The sequence below is a fragment of the Coregonus lavaretus genome, assembly GCF_964263955.1.
Source record: "Coregonus lavaretus genome assembly, chromosome: 26".
NCBI classification, from domain to species: domain Eukaryota; kingdom Metazoa; phylum Chordata; class Actinopteri; order Salmoniformes; family Salmonidae; genus Coregonus; species Coregonus lavaretus.
Genome location: NC_140013.1, coordinates 30,975,149 through 30,996,474, shown reverse-complemented (window position 1 = coordinate 30,996,474; position 21,326 = coordinate 30,975,149). Strand labels below are relative to the sequence as shown.

The window sequence follows — 21,326 nt, the reverse complement described above, 5'->3', positions numbered from 1 at the left end:
TTTTAAACAGCGCGCTGAATCATGTGATTGGATGCGTTACATCATGACCAAAAGGTGACCGGTTTGACCTACAAACTATTATTATGGAAAGGGGAGACACGAACACGATGGTGTTCTCCGTTTTGCTCTACGACCCCCACAAGTGTCACGGGACTTGTCTGAAGGTAACCAGTACTGGTTTTAAAAAACGAATGGAAGTATTAAGGTAGTTTTGTGCCTACCCAAAAAAAGGGGTTAAATATGTGTGAAAATATATATATATTTCCTGAGTTTTTTAATATATCCTAGATTTAGGACAGACACTTCAAAACCTTGTTTCTTATTATTTATTTTTTGGCTGTCCTTTTTGCCATTTATGAATGTGATATTCAATGTGTTTCTATAAAAAAATTTATCAAATGTTTATATATATATTTATATACCTAAAGGGTCCTGCAATTCAAAATCAAATAGCTAAATGATCCATAGTATGACCATCTTAAAACAATTCCATATGTCAATTTAAGGGCACGCAATGCCTTTCTGGAATGTAACGTTACCCATATTGTACATCGAAATGCACTGTAGGTGGCAGCATAGCCCACTTCCAGTGGTAGTTCTGCAGGACAGTACACACGAAGAAGACATTGCAAAAGTCGCCCTTTCTGAACCGTAAGCTATATCTCTATCTAGCTAGCTATCTCACGTTCTGTTGAAAATCGACTGTATTCCACGTCTAGCTAATTGTAATGTGCATTAGGGAGCTCGATTTTATACTGGGCTCAGCGGACTGGCTTGCTTGCTTTGTTTAGCTAGCTATCTGTTGTTAGCCAATGCTAAAGTTAATTTAGCTAGCTACAGTATATAATAATGTCTAGCATCACTCATTGCCAACTACACTGAACAAAAATATAAACGCAACATGTAAAGTGTTGGTCCCATGTTTCATGAACTGAAATAAAAAATCATGACATTTTCCATACGCACAAAAAGCTTATTTCTCTCAAATGTTGTGCACAAATGTGTTTACATCCCAGTTAATGAGCATTTCTCCTTTACCAAGATAATCCATCCACCTGACAGGTGTGGCATATCATGAAGCTGCTTAATTAAACAGCATGATCATTACACAGGTGCACCTTGTGCTGGGGACAATAAAATGACACTTGAAAATGTGCAGTTTTGTCACATAACACAATGCAACAGATGTCTCAAGTTTTGAGGGAGCGTAAAATTGGCATGCTGACTGCAGTAATGTCCACCAGAGCTGTTGCCAGAGAATTGAATGTTCAATTCTCTACCATAAACTGCCTCCAGTGTCATTTTAGAGAATTTGGCAGTACGTCCAACCGGCTTCACAACCACAGACCATGTGTAACCATGCTAGCTCAGGACCTCCACATCCAGCTTATTCACCTGCTTGGGGGGGTGCTGCTGAGGAGTATTTCTGTCTGTAATAAAGCACTTTTGGGGGGGGAAACTCATTCTGATTGGCTGGGCCTGGCTCCCCAGTGGGTGGGTCTATGCCCTCCAAGGCCCACCCATGGCTGCACCCCTGCCCAGTCATGTGAAATCCATAGATTAGGGCCTAAGGAATTCATTTCAATTGACTGATTTCCTTATATGAACTGTAACTCAGTAAATTCTTTGAAATTGTTGTATGTTGTGTTTATATTTTTGTTCAGTATATATTTGCTACATGGCTAGCTGTAGTCTTTTTAGCGAGCTACTTATTTGTATAAATTTGCCCTGGTCTGTGATCATAGTTATGGTGGGTAAAATGTAGTGATTAGAATGGTTTTGTGTGTGAAGTTTTAGGTGTGACTCCTCTTCGCCATCATCATGTCGGGTGGTGGTCCAGCAGTGCGTGTCAGCATCGAGTCGTCCTGCGAGAAGCAGGTCCAGGAGGTGTCTCTAGATGGCATGGAGACATATGTCCCTCCCTTGTCCATGTCCCAGAACCTGGCCAAGCTAGCCCAGAGGATTGACTTTGGCCAGGGATCAGACTCCGATGAAGAGGGGACGGAAGTAGAGCCCAGGGACCCCCAGGAGTGGGGGAAGCAAGAGCCAGAGGAGGATGAAGGTATGTCACCCTATGGACACATTCAGTGTTTGTCTACACCAGCTTCATTAGTTGACTGTAAAGTGATTATTTCTGCCTTGGAGAGTTATTATCGAAAACCTATCATACCTTATGTTCCTGAGACCATCTGATAGACATGATACCAATATCGTAATATTTTTTCCATGGCAAAAATGAAAACACAAAGCAGTTCACTCTCTTTGGTCCTTTAAAAACCTGCTGTTTGTAAAATATTGTGTGTTATAGCTTGGAAAATAAATAAATGTTTGTTTTGTTTCCTTGCCACGCGTCTGGTATGGTCCCGTAGCAACATTTATGATTTCTATTAAGCGCTCTGTAGGGAGTTGGTCTGAACAGAATGGTTGATTGATACCTGCTCCTTCTTCTTCCAGCCACAGTGAAGTTCCAGCCGTCCTTGTGGCCCTGGGACTCTGTGCGTAACAACCTGCGCAGCTCCCTGACGGAGATGTGTGTGCTATACGACGTCCTCAGCGTAGTCAAGGAGAAGAAGTACATGGCGCTGGACCCAGTGTCCCAGGACCCCTCAGCCGGAAAGGTAGGCCAAGCTAAGTGGCTTTACTCAGGACTTTAATCTTTTCAATGCATCTCAGTAGTCTCAAGTGGTTCACTCTTCATTCTTCATTCTGTCTTCATTTGATTTGCACTGATGTGGAAGAACTAGACTGACAATGAAAGCAAATTCCTGGTACACAATTCACATCCAACATATTGCTTACTTTTACCTATCCTGTGTTTTGAGGTCACTGCAGATGGATATGAAGCCACTTTGGACTATTTGACATGTACTTATGACCTCACTCTCTCTCCTCTGACCTCCCCACTCCCTACCTCACGCCCTACTCTAGACACCCCAGGTGTTCCAGCTCATCAGTAAGAAGAAGTCTTTGGCCACAGCAGCTCAGCTGCTCTTGAAGGGGGCAGAGAAACTAACCAAGTCAGTGGCGGAGAACCAGGAGAACAGGAGACAGAGGGACTTCAACTCAGAGCTGCTGCGGCTCCGCTCTCAGTGGAAACTACGCAAAGTAGGAGACAAGATCCTGGGAGACCTCAGCTACAGGAGCGCAGGTATGGAGGCTTTAACTCTGCTCAAATGTGTCATTTAGTGTCATTGCAGTATTTACCACCGTCTGCACATTCAGTGTTTTTCTGACATTATATAGCTCATTTCTAATGCCATGTCTCGCTCTGCAGGATCCTTGTTTCCTCATACCGGCACCTTTGAGGTGATAAAGAACACAGACATTGACCTAGACAAGAAGCTCCCGGAGGATTACTGTCCACTGAACGTCCAGATCCCCAGTGATCTGGAGGGATCAGCTTACATCAAAGTGAATAGAGACTGCTGGCCCTTTGAACTTTTCCTCAGCTCAGAGAACATACCTCTTTGTGATGATGTCAATGTTCGGCCTGGCCTCTTAAACATTGTTATGTGTTGTCTTCCAGGTTTCAATCCAGAAACAAGCCCCTGACATAGGTGACCTAGGCACGGTGAGCCTGTTCAGGAGGCAGCCTAAAGCTAAAGCAGGCACTCAGCCGTGGCATGTGAAACTGGAGGCTGCTCAGAACGTGCTGCTCTGTAAGGAGATCTTCGCTCAGCTGTCCCGGGAGGCGGTTCAGATCAAGTCCCAGATCCCCCACATCGTAGTCAAGAACCAGATCATCTCTCAACCCTTCCCAGGTGATGACTCTTTACAATGCTTTTAGGGGGGTTATTGTAGCCTATGGAACATGTATACTCCATGAAACCATGCATTTTGCAAAATTAATGCATTTGAAATGTTTTCTTTTGTCTGTGTTACCTGGAGTAGTACGTTCTAAGTGTCCAGATATGCTTTTGCTGTTATTTTGCTGTTATTCACCCCTCGTCAGGTGTGCAGAGTCCTACTCTAGGAGATTTCTTTATTACACCACCATTAAGGTTGTCTATCCTCCCTGCAGGTCTCCAGTTGTTAATTTCTCTGTGTCACTCCACTGGAGAGAAGAAGAACCAGAGGGCGTCGCCAGAGAAACCCAAACCTGACGACCACCTCTACGTTTTAGAACACAACCTGCACCAGCTCATGAGAGAGGTGGGTCCGCTTGTCTGTGTGGAAAATTATGGAACTAAATTGAACCTGACCGTCTAGTAATTGTATTGTTGACCAAAGACGTACTCAGATAGATACTGACCATACTAAGTCCCCCATGTTAAAAAAAAATCTTATACATATGCACCACTGCTGATTGTGTGAACTGTGATACATATTGATCAATATAAATGCCCATCCTTCCCACCCACAGTTCCACAAGCAGACCCTGAGTTCAATAGTAATGCCCCATCCAGCTAGCGCTCCCTTTGGCCACAAGAGGCAGCGTATGGCGGGGCCCATGGCCTACGACAAGGCTGAGATCTCCAACCTGCAGCAGAATGAGGGCTTACTGGAGAAGATCATCAAACAGGCCAAACACATCTTCCTACGCAGCAGGTAGGCACAAACACACACCACATCACACATCAATGACAAGCTAATACTATCATACTGTTTTACATATTTTTTTTATAAAATGATCTCCTGTCAGGCTTGTTCTTTCACTCAAAGCACCTCCTATCTTTGTTGTAAAATCACAAATCAGGAAAATGTTTGCACAATGAAACAGTATGTTACTGAATTAGATTTTTACAGGACAGCAACTCAACATTGACTGCAAGTCCACCCCTCGTGTTTGTTTCAGGACGGCGCGGACCATCGCCAGCCTGGCCAGCCGTATAGAAGACCCCCAGATCCAGGCCCACTGGTCCAACATCAATGATGTGTACGAGTCCAGCGTCAAAGTCCTCATCACCTCCCAGGGTTATGAGCAGATCTGCAAGTAAGTGGAGCAGGAGCCAGGAGGACTGGCCACGCCAGAGCAACAGAGGCAGAGTACTGTCAAAGCCAGGAGGACTGGCTAGGCCAGAGCAACAGAGGAAGAGTACTGTCAAAGCCAGGAGGACTGGCTAGGCCAGAGCAACAGAGGCAGAGTACTGTCAAAGCCAGGAGGACTGGCTAGGCCAGAGCAACAGAGGCAGAGTACTGTCAAAGCCAGGAGGACTGGCTAGGCCAGAGCAACAGAGGCAGAGTACTGTCAAAGCCAGGAGGACTGGCTAGGCCAGAGCAACAGAGGCAGAGTACTGTCAAAGCCAGGAGGACTGGCTAGGCCAGAGCAACAGAGGCAGAGTACTGTCAAAGCCAGGAGGATTGGCTAGGCCAGAGCAACAGAGGCAGGGTACTGTCAAAGCCAGGAGGACTGGCCACGCCAGAGCAACAGAGGCAGAGTACTGTCAAAGCCAGGAGGACTGGCTAGGCCAGAGCAACAGAGGCAGAGTACTCTTTATACATAGATTGGGGGACAGTGTTCAGAGAATAGACTTCTGGGCCAGGAAGTGGCGACATATCCTCTAGAATAGAACATATGGTGAGATTGGAGAATGAATTAAAAGGAAAAGAGTAGGTTCCGTGTTCGAACAACAGAAGAGGTTTCACTTTAATTAATTACCACCAATTGAATTGGGCAATTATTCAGCTTTTTCAATGTTCGGTAAAAGTCATGTCTAGAAAAAACTTTGACCATGGAGAAAGACTGTTCCATGACCTTTTGTGTGTGTGTGCAGGTCTATCCAGCTGCAGCTGAACATAGGGGTTGAGCAGATCCGAGTGGTGCACAGGGACGGCCGTGTCATCACCCTCTCTCACCAGGAACAGGAGCTGCAGGACTTCCTCCTCTCCCAGGTCAGGGGACACACTGACTGCTCTCACACCACCACCTACTGCTGTTTATGTACTCTGTATTACAGTCAAGTATAGCTAGAAGCCACATAAAATGCTTTCTGTATGTATAACTAGATGCATTTGCTAGACCTAGTTCTTCTCGGAAACCTTTATTCAAATCCATTTCAAAGTATTGATGTAGCCTTTTTGTAGCTTCCTGTCTGAATTAGTGTGAGTAACAGTTCCCCCCTGTCCCCTGGTACTACAGATGTCTCAGCACCAGGTCCATGCGGTACAGCAGCTGGCTAAGGTAATGGGTTGGCATGTTCTGAGCTTCAGTAACCATGTGGGCCTGGGCTCTGTGGAGAGCATCGGAAACGCCTCGGCCATCACCGTTGCCTCCTCCAATGGGGAATACGCCATCTCAGGTACCGTCGTTCAATCAATCAATCACTGGCATATTGGCAGTCATTCACCTTAAACAGCTCATTTAGTCCAAAAACTCATGACGATCTGAATGACTGAAACTTATAAGATAATGCTAATATTTGTCCAAATTAATGTGTTGTATCTTTTCCAGTACGTAATGGTCCAGAGAGTGGCTGTAAGGTCCTGGTCCAGTTCCCACGCAACAAGAGCAAGGAGCTGCCCAAGTCTGATGTCATCCAGGATGGGAAGTGGAACCAGCTGCGAGGGCCCTACAAGGAGGTCCACTGGAGCAAGATGGAGGGACGCAACTTTGTTTACAAGATGGAGCTTCTCATGGCTGCCCTCACCCTCTGTCCTTAGGTCTGTCCACTATCACACACACACTCTCTCGCTCTGATTTTTACTATGGGCTGAATCCTAACTTGATCCACTTTTGTGGAAATCATGCTTTGATGTTAGTAGATTTGCTTGGACATTTGACTTAACTGGGACCTGTGCCAATGTATATATATTTTTTTCGATTTAAAATGTTACAGTAAAAGAAACAGACCTCAGCTGTGAAAATAAATATATATTTTGTTTCCACTTGTCAGTGTGTTTCCTTATATAAAATAGCATTGATTAATATCAGCTGTTGTGTATACAGTTTTAATGTGTTTTTATTACAGTAAAATAATACATGCAGCTAGTCTTGAGGCACGTAGGTTGACAATCCTTCATCTGTTCCTGGAATCAGTAACTTGGTGATATTTACACGCTGTGGACGCTTTCATTGATTTATAAAATGAGTCTTTCATTTTAGCTCAGATTGGTTGTTGGGCAGTATCATGTGGATTTGTCATATATCTTCATATCAGAGAGGTTGCAGCTCCGTTATATCATTCTCTGGAGATAATAATAATAATAAAAAAAGAGAATTTCAATGACACAAACCGAGTACACTCATTGAATTACTAAATGTTTCTATTACACCAAAATCATTCTAAAAGTATTTACCTGGCATCTGCCTCCTATGTCTCCATGCCTTGATCCGGCAGTAGGCTTTGTCCATGAGCCACATGGAGACCATGAGAAAGCCAGCCAGGGAGGCCAGAACTACAGCAAACACTGACAGATACTGGAAGTCCTCATACAGAACCTCTACAACACAGTGAGGGAGAACACACAATGTTAATTCTCATTTCCACTAAACTAGCTTAATCATAAAGGTAGAGTTCAATGATGGTCACTTGTACTGAACTACTCATAAAGATACTGTTCAATAACACCATAAGGCTGCTACAGAAACTGTCTCCAGGATTGAGAGTAAAACAGTTCCATAAAGGGGTTCTTGTAAATGTCAGCTATGATGAAACACTAACATTGTAGCCTAAAGCAAAATGCCACATTTTATATAATAATACTATGCCATTTAGCAGACGCTTTCATCCAAAGCGACTTACAGTCATGCGTGCATACATTTTTGTGTATGGGTGGTCCCGGGGATCGAACCCACTACCTTGGCGTTACAAGTGCCGTGCTCTACCAGCTGAGCTACAGAGGACCACATATAGGCCTGCGCCCACTATCCACTCACCTTCCACCTTCAAGACAAATCCTGCATCTTTGCTGCTCCCGGACAGTTCAGTCACAGTGATCACGTAGAAACCGGCGTCCTGAATACGTAGGTCCGACAGTCCCATAGATCCATTAGTGTATGTGTGGATTCTGTCCATGTAGTCCTCTGATACATTGGTATACCCCCCAGGTTGCCAGGCCCCAATGTCTCTGCTCACCCTGCCAGACATAAAGGTCCACTGTATGGTGGGAATCCCAACACAGGAGATGTCCACAGAGAACAATACATCCTGTTGGACAGGCCTGGTCAGACTCTGCTCAGGAGATCGTATCAAGATGGCTCCAGCTGCCAGAGGAAGATCATAGTGGAGGGAGGAAGTGAAAGAGAGAGGAACAGTGGTGGTTAATGTATGATAGATAGAGAGAACCTGATCTATCTGATTAGTATTTTAGAATCATATAAATCAGCATATTATTACCTACACACTGATGTGTTATTGACATGTTATCACCATAGTAATTTCATGACTTCCCACTTGCCTTTTTTATGAGCAAGGGATCAACTACCTTTTTCTTCTTTAGAGCACAATTGGCCCCTCAGTTCTGACAGAAGAAATACCCCCCTTTACCCTACTCCCTTACATAACCACCAGTTAATATTCAACCTCTCCACAAAAGACAGAATGTTTTCAGTCCACAACAGACATTACATAACATATTTTCATACTGTATGATGGGTTTGCTGTCATCAAATTACTTTGAGATGACACATTGATTCTGGCTCTTCGCTACATCTCAAATCAAAGTTTATTGGTCGCATAAACAGATTTGCAGATTTTATCGCAGGTGCAGCGAAATGCTTGTGTTTCAAGCTCCAACAGTGCAGTAGTATCTAGCAATACAAAACAATACACACATAATCCAAAAAGTAAAAAGAAAGAAATTAAGAAATATCAGAATGACCAATGTTAGAGTCCGGAATATATATATATATATATGTATATACACTGCTCAAAAAAATTAAGTGAACACTTAAACAACACAATGTAACTCCAAGTCAATCACACTTCTGTGAAATCAAACTGTCCACTTAGGAAGCAACACTGATTGACAATAAATGTCACATGCTGTTGTGCAAATGGAATAGACCACAGGTGGAAATTATAGGCAATTAGCAAGACACCCCCAATAAAGGACTGGTTTTGCAGGTGGTGACCACAGACCACTTCTCAGTTCCTATGCTTCCTGGCTGATGTTTTGGTCACTTTTGAATGCTGGCGGTGCTTTCACTCTAGTGGTAGCATGAGACGGAGTCTACAACCCACACAAGTGGCTCAGGTAGTGCAGCTCATCCAGGATGGCACATCAATGCGAGCTGTGGCAAGAAGGTTTGCTGTGTCTGTCAGCGTAGTGTCCAGAGCATGGAGGCGCTACCAGGAGACAGGCCAGTACATCAGGAGACGTGGAGGAGGCCGTAGGAGGGCAACAACCCAGCAGCAGGACTGCTACCTCTGCCTTTGTGCAAGGAGGAGCAGGAGGAGCACTGCCAGAGCCCTGCAAAATGACCTCCAGCAGGCCACAAATGTGCATGTGTCTGCTCAAACGGTCAGAAACAGACTCCATGAGGGTGGTATGAGGGCCCGACGTCCACAGGTGGTGGTTGTGCTTACAGCCCAACACCGTGCAGGACGTTTGGCATTTGCCAGAGAACACCAAGATTGGCAAATTCGCCACTGGCGCCCTGTGCTCTTCACAGATGAAAGCAGGTTCACACAGAGCACATGTGACAGACGTGACAGAGTCTGGAGACGCCGTGGAGAACGTTCTGCTGCCTGCAACATCCTCCAGCATGACCGGTTTGGCGGTGGGTCAGTCATGGTGTGGGGTGGCATTTCTTTGGGGGGCCGCACAGCCCTCCATGTGCACGCCAGAGGTAGCCAGACTGCCATTAGGTACCGAGATGAGATCCTCAGACCCCTTGTGAGACCATATGCTGGTGCGGTTGGCCCTGGATTCCTCCTAATGCAAGACAATGCTAGACCTCATGTGGCTGGAGTGTGTCAGCAGTTCCTGCAAGAGGAAGGCATTGATGCTATGGACTGGCCCGCCCGTTCCCCAGACCTGAATCCAATTGAGCACATCTGGGACATCATGTCTCGCTCCATCCATCAACGGCACGTTGCACCACAGACTGTCCAGCAGTTGGCGGATGCTTTAGTCCAGGTCTGGGAGGAGATCCCTCAGGAGACCATCCGCCACCTCATCAGGAGCATGCCCAGGCGTTTTAGGGAGGTCATACAGGCACGTGGAGGCCACACACACTACTGAGCCTCATTTTGACTTGTTTTAAGGACATTTCATCAAAGTTGGATCAGCCTGTAGTGTGGTTTTCCACTTTAATTTTGAGGGTGACTCCAAATCCAGACCTCCATGGGTTGATAAATTTGATTTCCATTGATAATTTTTGTGTGATTTTGTTGTCAGCACATTCAACTATGTAAAGAAAAAAGTATTATTTAATTCATTCAGATCTAGGATGTGTTATTTTAGTGTTCCCTTTATTTTTTTGAGCAGTGTATATATATATATATATATATATATATATTAGGGGTGTAACGATTCGTTTTAACAACGATTCGATTTGTATCACGATTCGTGGTTGTCGATACGATTCAAGGACGATATTGGTTCATTTAGAACGATACGATCCGAAACGATTCAGTGACTTGAAATCGATTCAGTAACCTTTTAGCCAAAAAAACAGTGTGACTGAAATAAATACCTGGATACTGGACAGTGCAGGTGAAGTTTCCTAGATTCCTGTTTCTTGTAAGGACCGCAATGGTGGCTTGATAATTTCTCGCTCGTCGGCTTCTCCTCTGTCGTCCGCCATGCTATGTTTTGTTGTCTTTGCGCCTTTGCGCTGCTGCTGGCGCGGGGCGATGACGTCACGGATAGGCAGACTGAATCGAGTAATGTTTAAAGCCTTTATCATTAAAAGTGCTAAGAAAACTTTTTTTCTTACGAAGCCACTCCTTCGTTGCCCGGGCAGTGTGTTTGGGATCATTGTCATGCTGAAAGACCCAGCCACGTTTAATCTTCAATGCCCTTGCTGATGGAAGGAGGTTTTCACTCAAAATCTCACGATACATGGCCCCATTCATTCTTTCCTTTACACGGATCAGTCGTCCTGGTCCCTTTGCAGAAAAACAGCCCCAAAGCATGATGTTTCCACCCCCATGCTTCACAGTAGGTATGGTGTTCTTTGGATGCAACTCGGCATTCTTTGTCCTCCAAACACGACGAGTTGAGTTTTTACCAAAAAGTTATATTTTGGTTTCATCTGACCATATGACATTCTCCCAATCCTCTTCTAGATCATCCAAATGCACTCTAGCAAACTTCAGACGGGCCTGGACATGTACTGGCTTAAGCAGGGGGACACGTCTGGCACTGCAGGATTTGAGTCCCTGGCAGCGTAGTGTGTTACTGATGGTAGGCTTTGTTACTTTGGTCCCAGCTCTCTGCAGGTCATTCACTAGGTCCCCTGTGTGGTTCTGGGATTTTTGCTCACCGTTCTTGTGATCATTTTGACCCCACGGGGTGAGATCTTGCGGGGAGCCCCAGATCGAGGGAGATTATCAGTGGCCTTGAATGTCTTCCATTTCCTAATAATTGCTCCCACAGTTGATTTCTTCAAACCAAGCTGCTTACCTATTGCAGATTCAGTCTTCCCAGCCTGGTGCAGGTCTACAATTTTGTTTCTGGTGTCCTTTGACAGCTCTTTGGTCTTGGCCATAGTGGAGTTTGGAGTGTGACTGTTTGAGGTTGTGGACAGGTGTCTTTTATACTGATAACAAGTTCAAACAGGTGCCATTAATACAGGTAACGAGTGGAGGACAGAGGAGCCTCTTAAAGAAGAAGTTACAGGTCTGTGAGAGCCAGAAATCTTGCTTGTTTGTAGGTGACCAAATACTTATTTTCCACCATAATTTGCAAATAAATTCATAAAAAATCCTACAATGTGATTTTCTGGATTTCTTTTCCTCAATTTGTCTGTCATAGTTGACGTGTATCTATGATGAAAATTACAGGCCTCTCTCATCTTTTTAAGTGGGATAACTTGCACAATTGGTGGCTGACTAAATACTTTTTTCCCCCACTGTATGTAAACATTATTAAAGTGACTAGTGTTCCATTTATTAATGTGGCCAGCGATTTCTAATCTATGTATATAGGCAGCAGCCTCTAATGTGCTAGTGAAGGCTATTTAACAGTCTGATGGCCTTGAGATAGAAGCTGTTTTTCAGTCTTTCGGTCCCAGCTTTGATGCACCTGTACTGACCTCACCTTCTGGATGATAGCGGGGTGAACAGGCAGTGGCTCGGGTGGTTGTTGTCCTTGATGATATTTTTAGCCTTCCTGTGACATTGGGTGCTGTAGGTGTCCTGGAGGGCTGGTAGTTTGGTCCCGGTGATGTGTTGGGCAGACCGCACCACCCTCTGGAGAGCCCTGCGGTTGCAGGCGGTGCTGTTGCCGTACCAGGCGGTGATACAGCCCGACAGGATGCTCTCAATTGTGCATCTGTAAAGGTTTGTGAGGGTTTTAGGTGCCAAGCCACATTTCTTCAGCCTCCTGAGGTTGAAGAGGCGCTGTTGCACCTTCTTTACCACACTGATTGTGTGGGTGGACCATTTCAGTTTGTCAGTGATGTGTACGCCGAGGAATGGATAGGGGGTGCTCGCTCTGCTGTTTCATGAAGTCCACGATCATCTCCTTTGTTTTTTTTACATTGAGTGAGAGGTTATTTTCCTGCACCACACTCCCAGAGCCCTCACCTCCTCCCTGTAGGCGGTCTCGTCATTGTTGGTAATCAAGCCTACTACTGTTGTGTCATCTGTAAACTTGATGATTGAGCTGGAGACGTGCTTGGCCACGCAGTCATGGGTGAACAGGGAGTACAGGAGGGGGTTGAGCACACACCCTTGTGGGGCCCCAATGTTGAGGATAAGCGAAGTAGAGATGTTGTTTCCTACCTTCACCACCTGGGGGCGGCCCGTCAGGAAGTCCAGGACCCAGTTGCACAGAGCGGGGTTCAGACCCAGGGCCTCAAGCTTAATGATGCGCTTGGAGGGTACTATGGTGTTGAATGCTGAGCTATAGTCAATGAACAGCATTCTTACATAGGTATTCCTCTTGTCCAGATGGGATAAGTCAGTGTGCAGTGTGATGGCGATTGCATCGTCTGTGGATCTATTGGGACGGTAAGCAAATTGAAGTGGGTCTAGGGTGGCAGGTAAGGTAGAGGTGATATGATCCTTGACTAGTCTCTCAAAGCACTTCATGATGACAGAAGTGAATGCTACGGAGCGATAGTCATTTAGTTCAGTTACACTTGCTTTCTTGGGTACAGGGACAATGGTGGCCATCTTGAGCATGTGGGGACAACAGACTGGGATAGGGAGAGATTGAAAATGTCCGTAAACACACCAGCCAGCTGGTCTGCGGACGCGGCTAGGGATGCCAACTTGGCCGGCAGCCTTGCGAGGGTTAACCCGCTTAAATGTCTTACTCACGTCGGCCACGGAGAAGGAGAGCCCACAGTCCTTGGTAGCAAGCCACGTCGGTGGCACTGTATTATCCTCAAAGTGGGCGAAAAAGGTGTTTAGCTTGTCCTGAAGAAAGACGCCTGTGTCCGCAACGTGGCTGGTTTTCCTTTTGTAGTCCGTGATTGTCTGTAGACCCTGCCACATACGTCTCGTGTCTGAGCCGTTGAATTGCGACTCCTCTTCATCCCTATACTGACGTTTTGCCTGTTTGATTGCCTTGTGGAGGGAATAACTACACTGTTTGTATTCTGCCATATTCCCAGTTACCTTGCCATGGTTAAATGCGGTGGTTCGCGCTTTCAGTTTTGTGCGAATGCTGCCTTCTATCCACGGTTTCTGGTTGGGGTAGGTTTTAATAGTCACAGTGGGTACAACCTATACACTTCCTGATAAACTCAGTCACCGTATCAGTATATACGTTGATATTATTCTCTGAAGCTACCCGGAACATATCCCAGTCCGCATGATCAAAACAATCTTGAAGCGTGGATTCCGATTGGTCAGACCAGTGTTGAATAGTCCTTAGCACGGGTACTTCCTGTTTGAGTTTCTGCTTATAGGAAGGGAGGAGCAAAATGGAGTCGTGGTCAGATTTGCCGAAAGGAGGGCAGGGGAGGGCCTTGTATGCATCCCGGAAGTTGGAGTAGCAGTGGTCGAGTGTTTTAGCAGCGCGAGTACTACAGTCAATGTGTTGATAGAACTTCGGTAGCCTTTTCCTCAACTTTGCTTTTTCTTAAAATCCCCAGCTATAATAAATGCAGCCTCAGGATATGTGTTTTCCAGTTTGCATAAAGTCCAGTGAAGTTCTTTGAGGGCCGTCGTGGTATCGGCTTGAGGGGGGATATACACGGCCGTGACTATAACCAAATAATATTCTCTTGGGAGATAATACGGTCAGCATTTGACTGTGAGGTATTCTAGGTCGGGTGAACAAAAGGACTTGAGTTCCTGTATGTTATCACAATTACACCATGAGTCGTTAATCATAAAACATACACCTCCGCCCTTCTAATTCCCGGAGAGATATTTATTCCTGTCTGCGTGATGAACTGAGAACACAACTGGCTGGACCGACTCGGACAGTATTTCCAGAGAGAGCCATGTTTCCGTGAAACAGAGTATGTTACAATCCCTGATGTCTCTATGGAAAGAATCCCTCACCCTGAGCTCATCAACTTTATTATCCAGAGACTGAACATTAGCGAGTAATATACTTGGAAGCGGTGGGTGGTGTGCACGCCTCCTAAGTCGGACTAGAAGACCACTCCTAGGACCTCCGGCGTTGTTTTGGGTCGGCCTCTGGAATCAGTTCAATTGCCCTGGGGGTTGCGAACAAAGGATCCGCTTCAGGAAAGTCATATTCCTGGTCGCAATGCTGGTAGTAGTGAGTTACCGCTGCTCTGATATCCAATAGTTCTTCCCGGCTGTATGTAATAACACAAACAATTTTGGGGGCTAATAACGTAAGAAATAATACATCATTCCTAAGAGCTAGAAGCAAGGCAGCCCTCTCAGGGAAGGGTACTAAGCGGATGATGGCTAGTGGTGACTGTTTAACAGTCTGATGGCCTGGAGATAAAAGCTGTTTATCAGTCTCTCGGTCCCTGCTTTGATGCACCTGTACTATCTCTGCCTTCTAGATGGTAGTGGGGTGAACAGGCCGTGGCTCGGGTAGCTGAGGTCCTTGATGATCTTCTTGGCCTTCCTGTGACACCAGGTGATGTAGATGTCCTGGAGGGCAGGCAGTGTGCCCCCAGTGATGCGTTGGGCTGACCGTACCACCCTCTGGAGAGCCCTGCGGTTGCAGATGGTGCAATTGCCGTACCAGGCGGTGATACAGCCCAAAAGGATGCTCTCAATGGTGCATCTGTAGAAGTTCATGATGGTCTTAGGGGCCAAGCCACATTTCTTCAGCCTCCTGTGGTTGTAGAGACGCTGTTGCGCCTACTTCACCACACTGTCTGTGTGAAGGGACCATTTCAGGTCGTCAGTGATGTGCACGCCTAAAAGCCTAAAGCCTAAGTCGTGTCCAAGTCAGTCTTGAGACCAGTAAGAAAACACTCTACACCAGGTACTGAGGTATTCTGTGTCAGTTTCTCTTTAATAACAGGTTGTTCTTAGTTTGTCTTGCTTGAAACCTGCCAAACAAGCTGATGGCTTTTGGAAAGAAATGCTGTCGGCATGTTCAACCGGTGTCGCTCATTCAGCCGATAGAAACTTTCAACCGGTTTTCCCCACTAAGCAACGAGTCAAAGTCAGAGCCCGGGCCTTCCCAGGTCTCTCCTCCACCCGTTATGGGGTCTGAAACCTCCCACCATTAGCTCTGACAAATTGTAAACTCTAGTCATTGGTGACTCCATTACCTGCAATATTAGACTTAAAAAGAATCATCCAGCGATCATACATTGTTTACCAGGGGTCAGGGGTTACCAACGTAAAGGCTAATCTGAAGATGGTGCTGGCTGAGGCTAAAACTGGCGAGTGTAGATGGTATAGGGATCTTATTATCCACGTGGGCACCAATGATGTTAGGATGAAACAGTCAGAGGTCACCAAGTGCAACATAGCTTCAGCGTTGATCATAAACTTGATGTGATTGGCCTGACTGAAACATGGCTCAAGCCTGATGAATTTACTGTGTTAAATGAGGCCTCTCCTCCTGGTTACACTAGTGACCATATCCCTTGAGCATCCCGCAACTGCGGAGGTGTTGCTAACATTTATGAATGCAAATTTCAATAAAATAAAAAATAAAAACATTGCAGCGTTTTTGTCTTTTGAGCTTCTAGTCATGAAATCTATGCAGCCTACTCAATCACTTTTTATAGCTACTGTTTACAGGCCTCCTGGGCTGTATACAGCTTTCCTCATTGAGTTCCCTGAATTCCTATTGGACATTGTGGTCATGGCAGATAATATAAAACATTTTGGTGACTTCAAAGTCCACAAACCCACTCCAAATGGCTTTCGAGTCATCTTCGACTCAGTGGGTTTTGTCCAACATGTCTTGCGACCTACACATTGCCACAATCATACCCTGGATCTAGTTTTGTGTAATAAATATTGTGGATCAATATGTTTTTCCTCATAATCCTGGACTATCAGACCACCATTTTATTACGTTTGCAATTGCAACAAATATTTTGCTAAGACCTCAATCAAGGATTATCAAAACACGTGCTATAAATTCTTGGACAACCCAAAGATTCCTAGATGCCCTTCCAGACTCCCTACACCTACCTAAGGATGGCAGAGTACAAAAATCAGTTGACCACCTAACCGAGGATCTAAACTTAACCTTGCATAGTACCCTAGATGCAGTCGCACCGCTAAAAACAAAAACATTTGTCACAAGAAACTAGCTCCCTGGTATACAGAAAATACCAAAGCCCTGAAGCAAGCTTCCAGAAAATTGGAATGGAAATGGCGCTCCACCAAATTGGAAGTCTTCCGACTAGCTACAGGGACAAGTTCCTGCCTGGTTTAGATCTTATATGTAGGAAAGATATCAGTTTGTCTCTGTGGATGGTTTGTCCTCTGAAAAATCTATGGTAAGTATCGGTGTTCCTCAAGGTTCCGTTTTAGGACTACGGTACTATTGTTTTCACTGAGTGTATAAAACATTAGGAACACCTTTCTAATATTGAGTTGCACCCCCTTTTGCCCTCAGAACAGCCTCAATTCATCGGTGCATGGACTCTAAAAGGTGTCAAAAGCGTTCCACAGGACATGTTGACTCCAATGCTTCCCACAGTTGTGTCAAGTTGGTTGGATGTCCTTTGGGTGGTGGACCATTCTTGAAACACAAAGGAAACTGTTGAGCATGAAAAACCCAGCAGCGTGGCAGTTCTTGACACATTCCAACCAGTGCGCTTGGCACCTACTACCATACCCCGTTCAAAGGCACTTAAATATTTTGTCTTGCCCATTCACCCTCTGAATGGTGCACATACATAATCCATGTCTCAATTGTCTCAAGCCTTGACAATCCTTCTTTAACTGGTCTCCTCCCCTTCATCTACACTGATTGAAGTACATTTAACAAGTGACATCAATAACAAGGGATCATAGCTTTCACCTGGATTCACCTGGTCAGTCTATGTCATGGAAAGAGCAGGTGTTCCTAATGTTTTGTACACTCAGTGTATACTCTACCTCTTGGGGATGTCATTCGGAAACTCAATGTAAACTTTCACTGCTATGCAAACGACACACAGCTGTACATTTCGATGAAACATGGTGAAGCCCCAAAATTGCCTAGCCTCGAAGCCTGTGTTTCAGACATAAGGAAGTGGATGGCAGCAAATGTTTTAATTTTTAACTTGGACAAAACAGAGATGCTAATTCTAGTTCCCAAGAAACAAAGATATCTGCTGTTTGATCTGTCAGTTAATCTTGATGGTTATACAGTCGCCTCAAATAAAACTTTGAAGGACCTCGATGTTACTCTGGACCCTGATCTCTCTTTTGACGAACATACACTACCAGTCAAAAGTTTGGACACACCTACTCACTCAAGGGTTTTTCTTTGTTTTTACATTTTTTACATGGTAGAATAATAGTGAAGACATCAAAACAATGAAATAACACATATGGAATCATGTAGTAACCAAAAAAGTGTTAAACAAATCAAAATATATTTTATATTTGAGATTCTTCAAATAGCCACCCTTTGTCATGATGACAGCTTTGCACACTCTTGGCATTCTCTCAAAACCAGCTTCATGAGGTAGTCACCTGGAATGCATTTCAATTAACAGGTGTGCCTTCTTAAAAGTTAATTTGTGGAATTTATTTCCTTATTAATGCATTTGAGCCAATCAGTTGTGTTGTGACAAGGTGTGTGTGTGTGTGTGTGGGGGGGGGGGGGGGGGGGTATACAGAAGATAGCCCTATTTGGTAAAAGACCAAGTCCATATTATGGCAAGAACAGCTCAAACAAAGAGAAACAACAGTCCATCATTACTTTAAGACATGAAGGTCAGTCAATACAGAAAAGTTCAAGAACTTTGAAAGTTTCTTCAAGTGCAGTCGCAAAAACCATCAAGCGCTATGATGAAACTGGCTCTCATGAGGACCGCCACAGGAATGGAAGACCCAGAGTTAATTAGAGTTACCAGCCTCAGAAAGTGCAGCTCAAATAAATGCTTCACAGAGTTCAAGTAACAGACACATCTCAACATCAACTGTTCAGAGGGGACTGTGTGAATCAGGCCTTCATGGTTGAATTGCTGCAAAGAAACCACTACTAAAGGACACCAATAATAAGAAGAGACCTGCTTGGGCCAAGAAATACGAGCAATGGACATTAGACCGGTGGAACTTTGTCCTTTGGTCTGAAGTCCAAATTTGAGATTTTTGGTTCAAACCGCATGTTTAGTTCCCACCATAAAGCATGGAGGAGGAGGTGTTATGGTGTGGGGGTGCTTTGCTGGTGACACTGTCTGTGATTTATTTAGAATTCAAGACACACTTAACCAGCATGGCTACCACAGCATTCTGCAGCGATACGCCATCCCATCTGGTTTGGGCTTAGTGGGACTATCATTTGTTTTTCAACAGGACAATGACCCAACACACCTCCAGGCTGTGTAAGGGCTATTTTACCAAGAAGGAGAGTGATGGATTGCTGCATCAGATGACCTGGCCTCCACAATTCCTCGACCTCAACCCAATTGATATGGTTTGGGATGAGTCAGATGACAGAGTTAAGGAAAAGCAGCCAACAAGTGCTCAGCATATGTGGGAACTCCTTCAAGACTGTTGGAAAACCATTCCAGGTGAAGCTGGTTGAGAGAATGCCAAGAGTGTGCAAAGCTGTCATCAAGGCAAAGGGTGGCTATTTGAAGAATCTCAAATATAAAATATATTTTGATTTTTTTAACACTTTCTTGCTTACTACATGATTCCATATGTGTTATTTCATAGTGTTGATGTCTTCACTACTATTCTACAATGTAGAAAATAGTAAAAATAAAGAATAACTCTTGAATGAGTAGGTGTGTCCAAACTTTTGACTGGTACAGTATATAAAATATTTAAAGAGCAGCTTTTTTTCCTGGAGTGATGAACCACCCTTGCTGTCTCTGCATGGCTGGCTCCCCTCTCTCCACTGGGATTCTCTGCCTCTGAGCATATTACGGGGGCTGAGTCACTGGCTTGATAATGCTCTTCCATGCCGTCCCTAGAAGGGGTGAATCACTTAGTTCCAGCTAATCTCAACTTGAATGGGTTGAGTCACTGACGTGATCTTCCTGTCCGGTTTTGCACCCCCTCGGGCTTGTGCAATGGGTGAGATCTTAGTTTCTGCTGTTCTGCCTGCGGCTATGGAACCCTGACCTGTTCACCAGACGTGCTACCTTGTCCCGGACCTGCTGTTTCGACCCTCTCTCTCCCCATCTCCCTGTATCTTTTCTCACTCCTACTCTCTCTCTCTCTCTCTCTCTCTCTCTCTCTACTGCACCTACTGGCTCGACCTCTGAATGCTAGGCTATAAAAAGCCAACTGATATTTACTCCTGAGGTGCTGACCTGTTGCACCCTCTATAACCACTGTGATTATTATTTGACCCTGCTGGTCATCTATGAACGTTTGAACATCTTGAAGAACGATCTGGCCTAAATGGCCATGTACTCTTATAATCTCCACCGGGCACAGCCAGAAGGGGACTGGCCACCCCTCAGAGCCTGGTTCCTCTCTAGGTTTCTTCCTAGGTTCCTGCCTTTCTAGGGAGTTTTTCATAGCCACCGTGCTTCTAAATCTGCATTGCTTGCTCTTTCGGGTTTTAGGCTGGGTTTCAGTATAAGCACTTTTCACTCTGCTGATGTAAAAAGGGCTTTATAAATACATTTGATTGATTGATTGATTGATGGGTTTGAATTGTCCTCATGGCCACCTGCTTTCGGTTGTTTTCTCATGTAAGATATGTTGCAATCAATGTGAATTACTGACTCAGACACACCAGTCCAACTAAAGGTGTGTGCACACAAGAAGAAGCGTACACACAAGATGAAGCATGCACAAAGAATTTGGTTAAAGAATGGAAAGAATGACAGAGAAACATTATGGCTGCCAGAGGTATGCCTTGAAACCATCATGGCTTATCCAGGTTTTGGTGAATTAACAAACCACTGTGTGTCTAACTGTACTATTATTCTGATACACCGGTATAAACCACATCAGAGCAAAAGTTGGGGAATACTAAAAGTTATTCAACTGATACCAGAAGAAAGTTTATTCTGAAATTGCTTGGCATACATCATACACCCTGAGGCAAACATAGGCATGCCCTTAAATGCACAAGCACTCACACATTTAAAACACATACAAATCAGTATTTTCATACATGGATTCATGCTCACAGAAGTGTTTCCATGTATGGGTAGGATACATACCTAGGTGGCACACATACAATGTGATGCTGAAGAAAAGAGCGACTTCCTGTGTGTCCCAGAGCCTCAGTGGCCACATTAGAACCCTAGGTCCATCTATTCTCACCAGTACAGAGTGTCTACTGGGTCATTCCGCATTCTGGAGCGTTCGCTTTTCGCTTATCTCAAAATCCATTATTTCCTGTGTTCCTCCTTCCTTTGTATTCTCAGTGTGTTGTTAATGTCTTAATCTGGTGGAAAACAGTGATTTTCTCTTCTGTCCTTCTCAGCTCTGTGTTCTCTGGCTACCTAAGCTGCTCTGCCTGTGCAACCGCACCTCACCTATCAGACAGGATCAGCAGGAGATTTCACTGTGTAAACATTCACACTACGAAACACACACTGAGAGAAAGAGGGAGGGAGGGAGCCAATAACAGAGTAAACACTCATGTGGAAACACACACACAGAGACACGCCTGTATGGACTCCTTGTACTGCCTCCCACAAATGCACCACCGTGGGATGATTAAATGGCATTCGAGCTTGGACA

At 44.9% G+C, this 21,326-nt stretch overlaps 2 protein-coding genes across 3 annotated transcripts; one reads left to right on the top strand and one right to left on the bottom strand.

The window, feature by feature from the left end:
• Nucleotides 1-97: 97 nt before the first annotated feature.
• On the top strand, nucleotides 98-6,600 carry LOC311102235 (mediator of RNA polymerase II transcription subunit 17-like; the record flags this gene model as incomplete). 2 transcript variants are annotated; one of them, XM_084143494.1, is made up of 12 exons in its annotated part: nucleotides 98-164; nucleotides 1,792-2,062; nucleotides 2,455-2,618; nucleotides 2,929-3,148; nucleotides 3,275-3,411; nucleotides 3,527-3,761; nucleotides 4,022-4,152; nucleotides 4,364-4,548; nucleotides 4,796-4,933; nucleotides 5,715-5,832; nucleotides 6,080-6,239; nucleotides 6,392-6,600. In XM_084143494.1, the coding sequence occupies exons 2-12, from the start codon at nucleotides 1,822-1,824 to the stop codon at nucleotides 6,598-6,600; spliced, it is 1,938 nt and encodes a 645-aa protein (XP_083999620.1). In that variant the 5' UTR covers nucleotides 98-164; nucleotides 1,792-1,821. The 2 variants fall into 2 exon arrangements, with proteins under 2 accessions (XP_083999620.1, XP_083999619.1); XM_084143493.1 differs by lacking the exon at nucleotides 98-164 and adding an exon at nucleotides 595-651.
• On the bottom strand, nucleotides 5,559-21,180 carry LOC311102236 (V-set and transmembrane domain-containing protein 5-like). Its single transcript, XM_084143495.1, has 4 exons — nucleotides 20,801-21,180; nucleotides 7,817-8,143; nucleotides 7,237-7,380; nucleotides 5,559-7,125 (listed from the first exon to the last, which is right to left on the bottom strand). The coding sequence occupies exons 1-4, from the start codon at nucleotides 20,874-20,876 to the stop codon at nucleotides 7,094-7,096; spliced, it is 579 nt and encodes a 192-aa protein (XP_083999621.1). The 5' UTR covers nucleotides 20,877-21,180; the 3' UTR covers nucleotides 5,559-7,093.
• Between the last annotated feature and the right edge of the window lie 146 nt (nucleotides 21,181-21,326).

Coding starts and splice junctions, on each gene's coding strand:
- LOC311102236 (XM_084143495.1), bottom strand. CDS start 20,876: ATGTGGCCACTGAGGCTCTGGGACACACAGGAAGTCGCTCTTTTCTTC. Junction 8,144..20,800: donor ATTGTATGTGTGCCACCTAG/GTATGTATCCTA, acceptor TTCCTCTGGCAG/CTGGAGCCATCTTGATACGA. Junction 7,381..7,816: donor ATTTGTCTTGAAGGTGGAAG/GTGAGTGGATAG, acceptor ACTGTGTTGTAG/AGGTTCTGTATGAGGACTTC.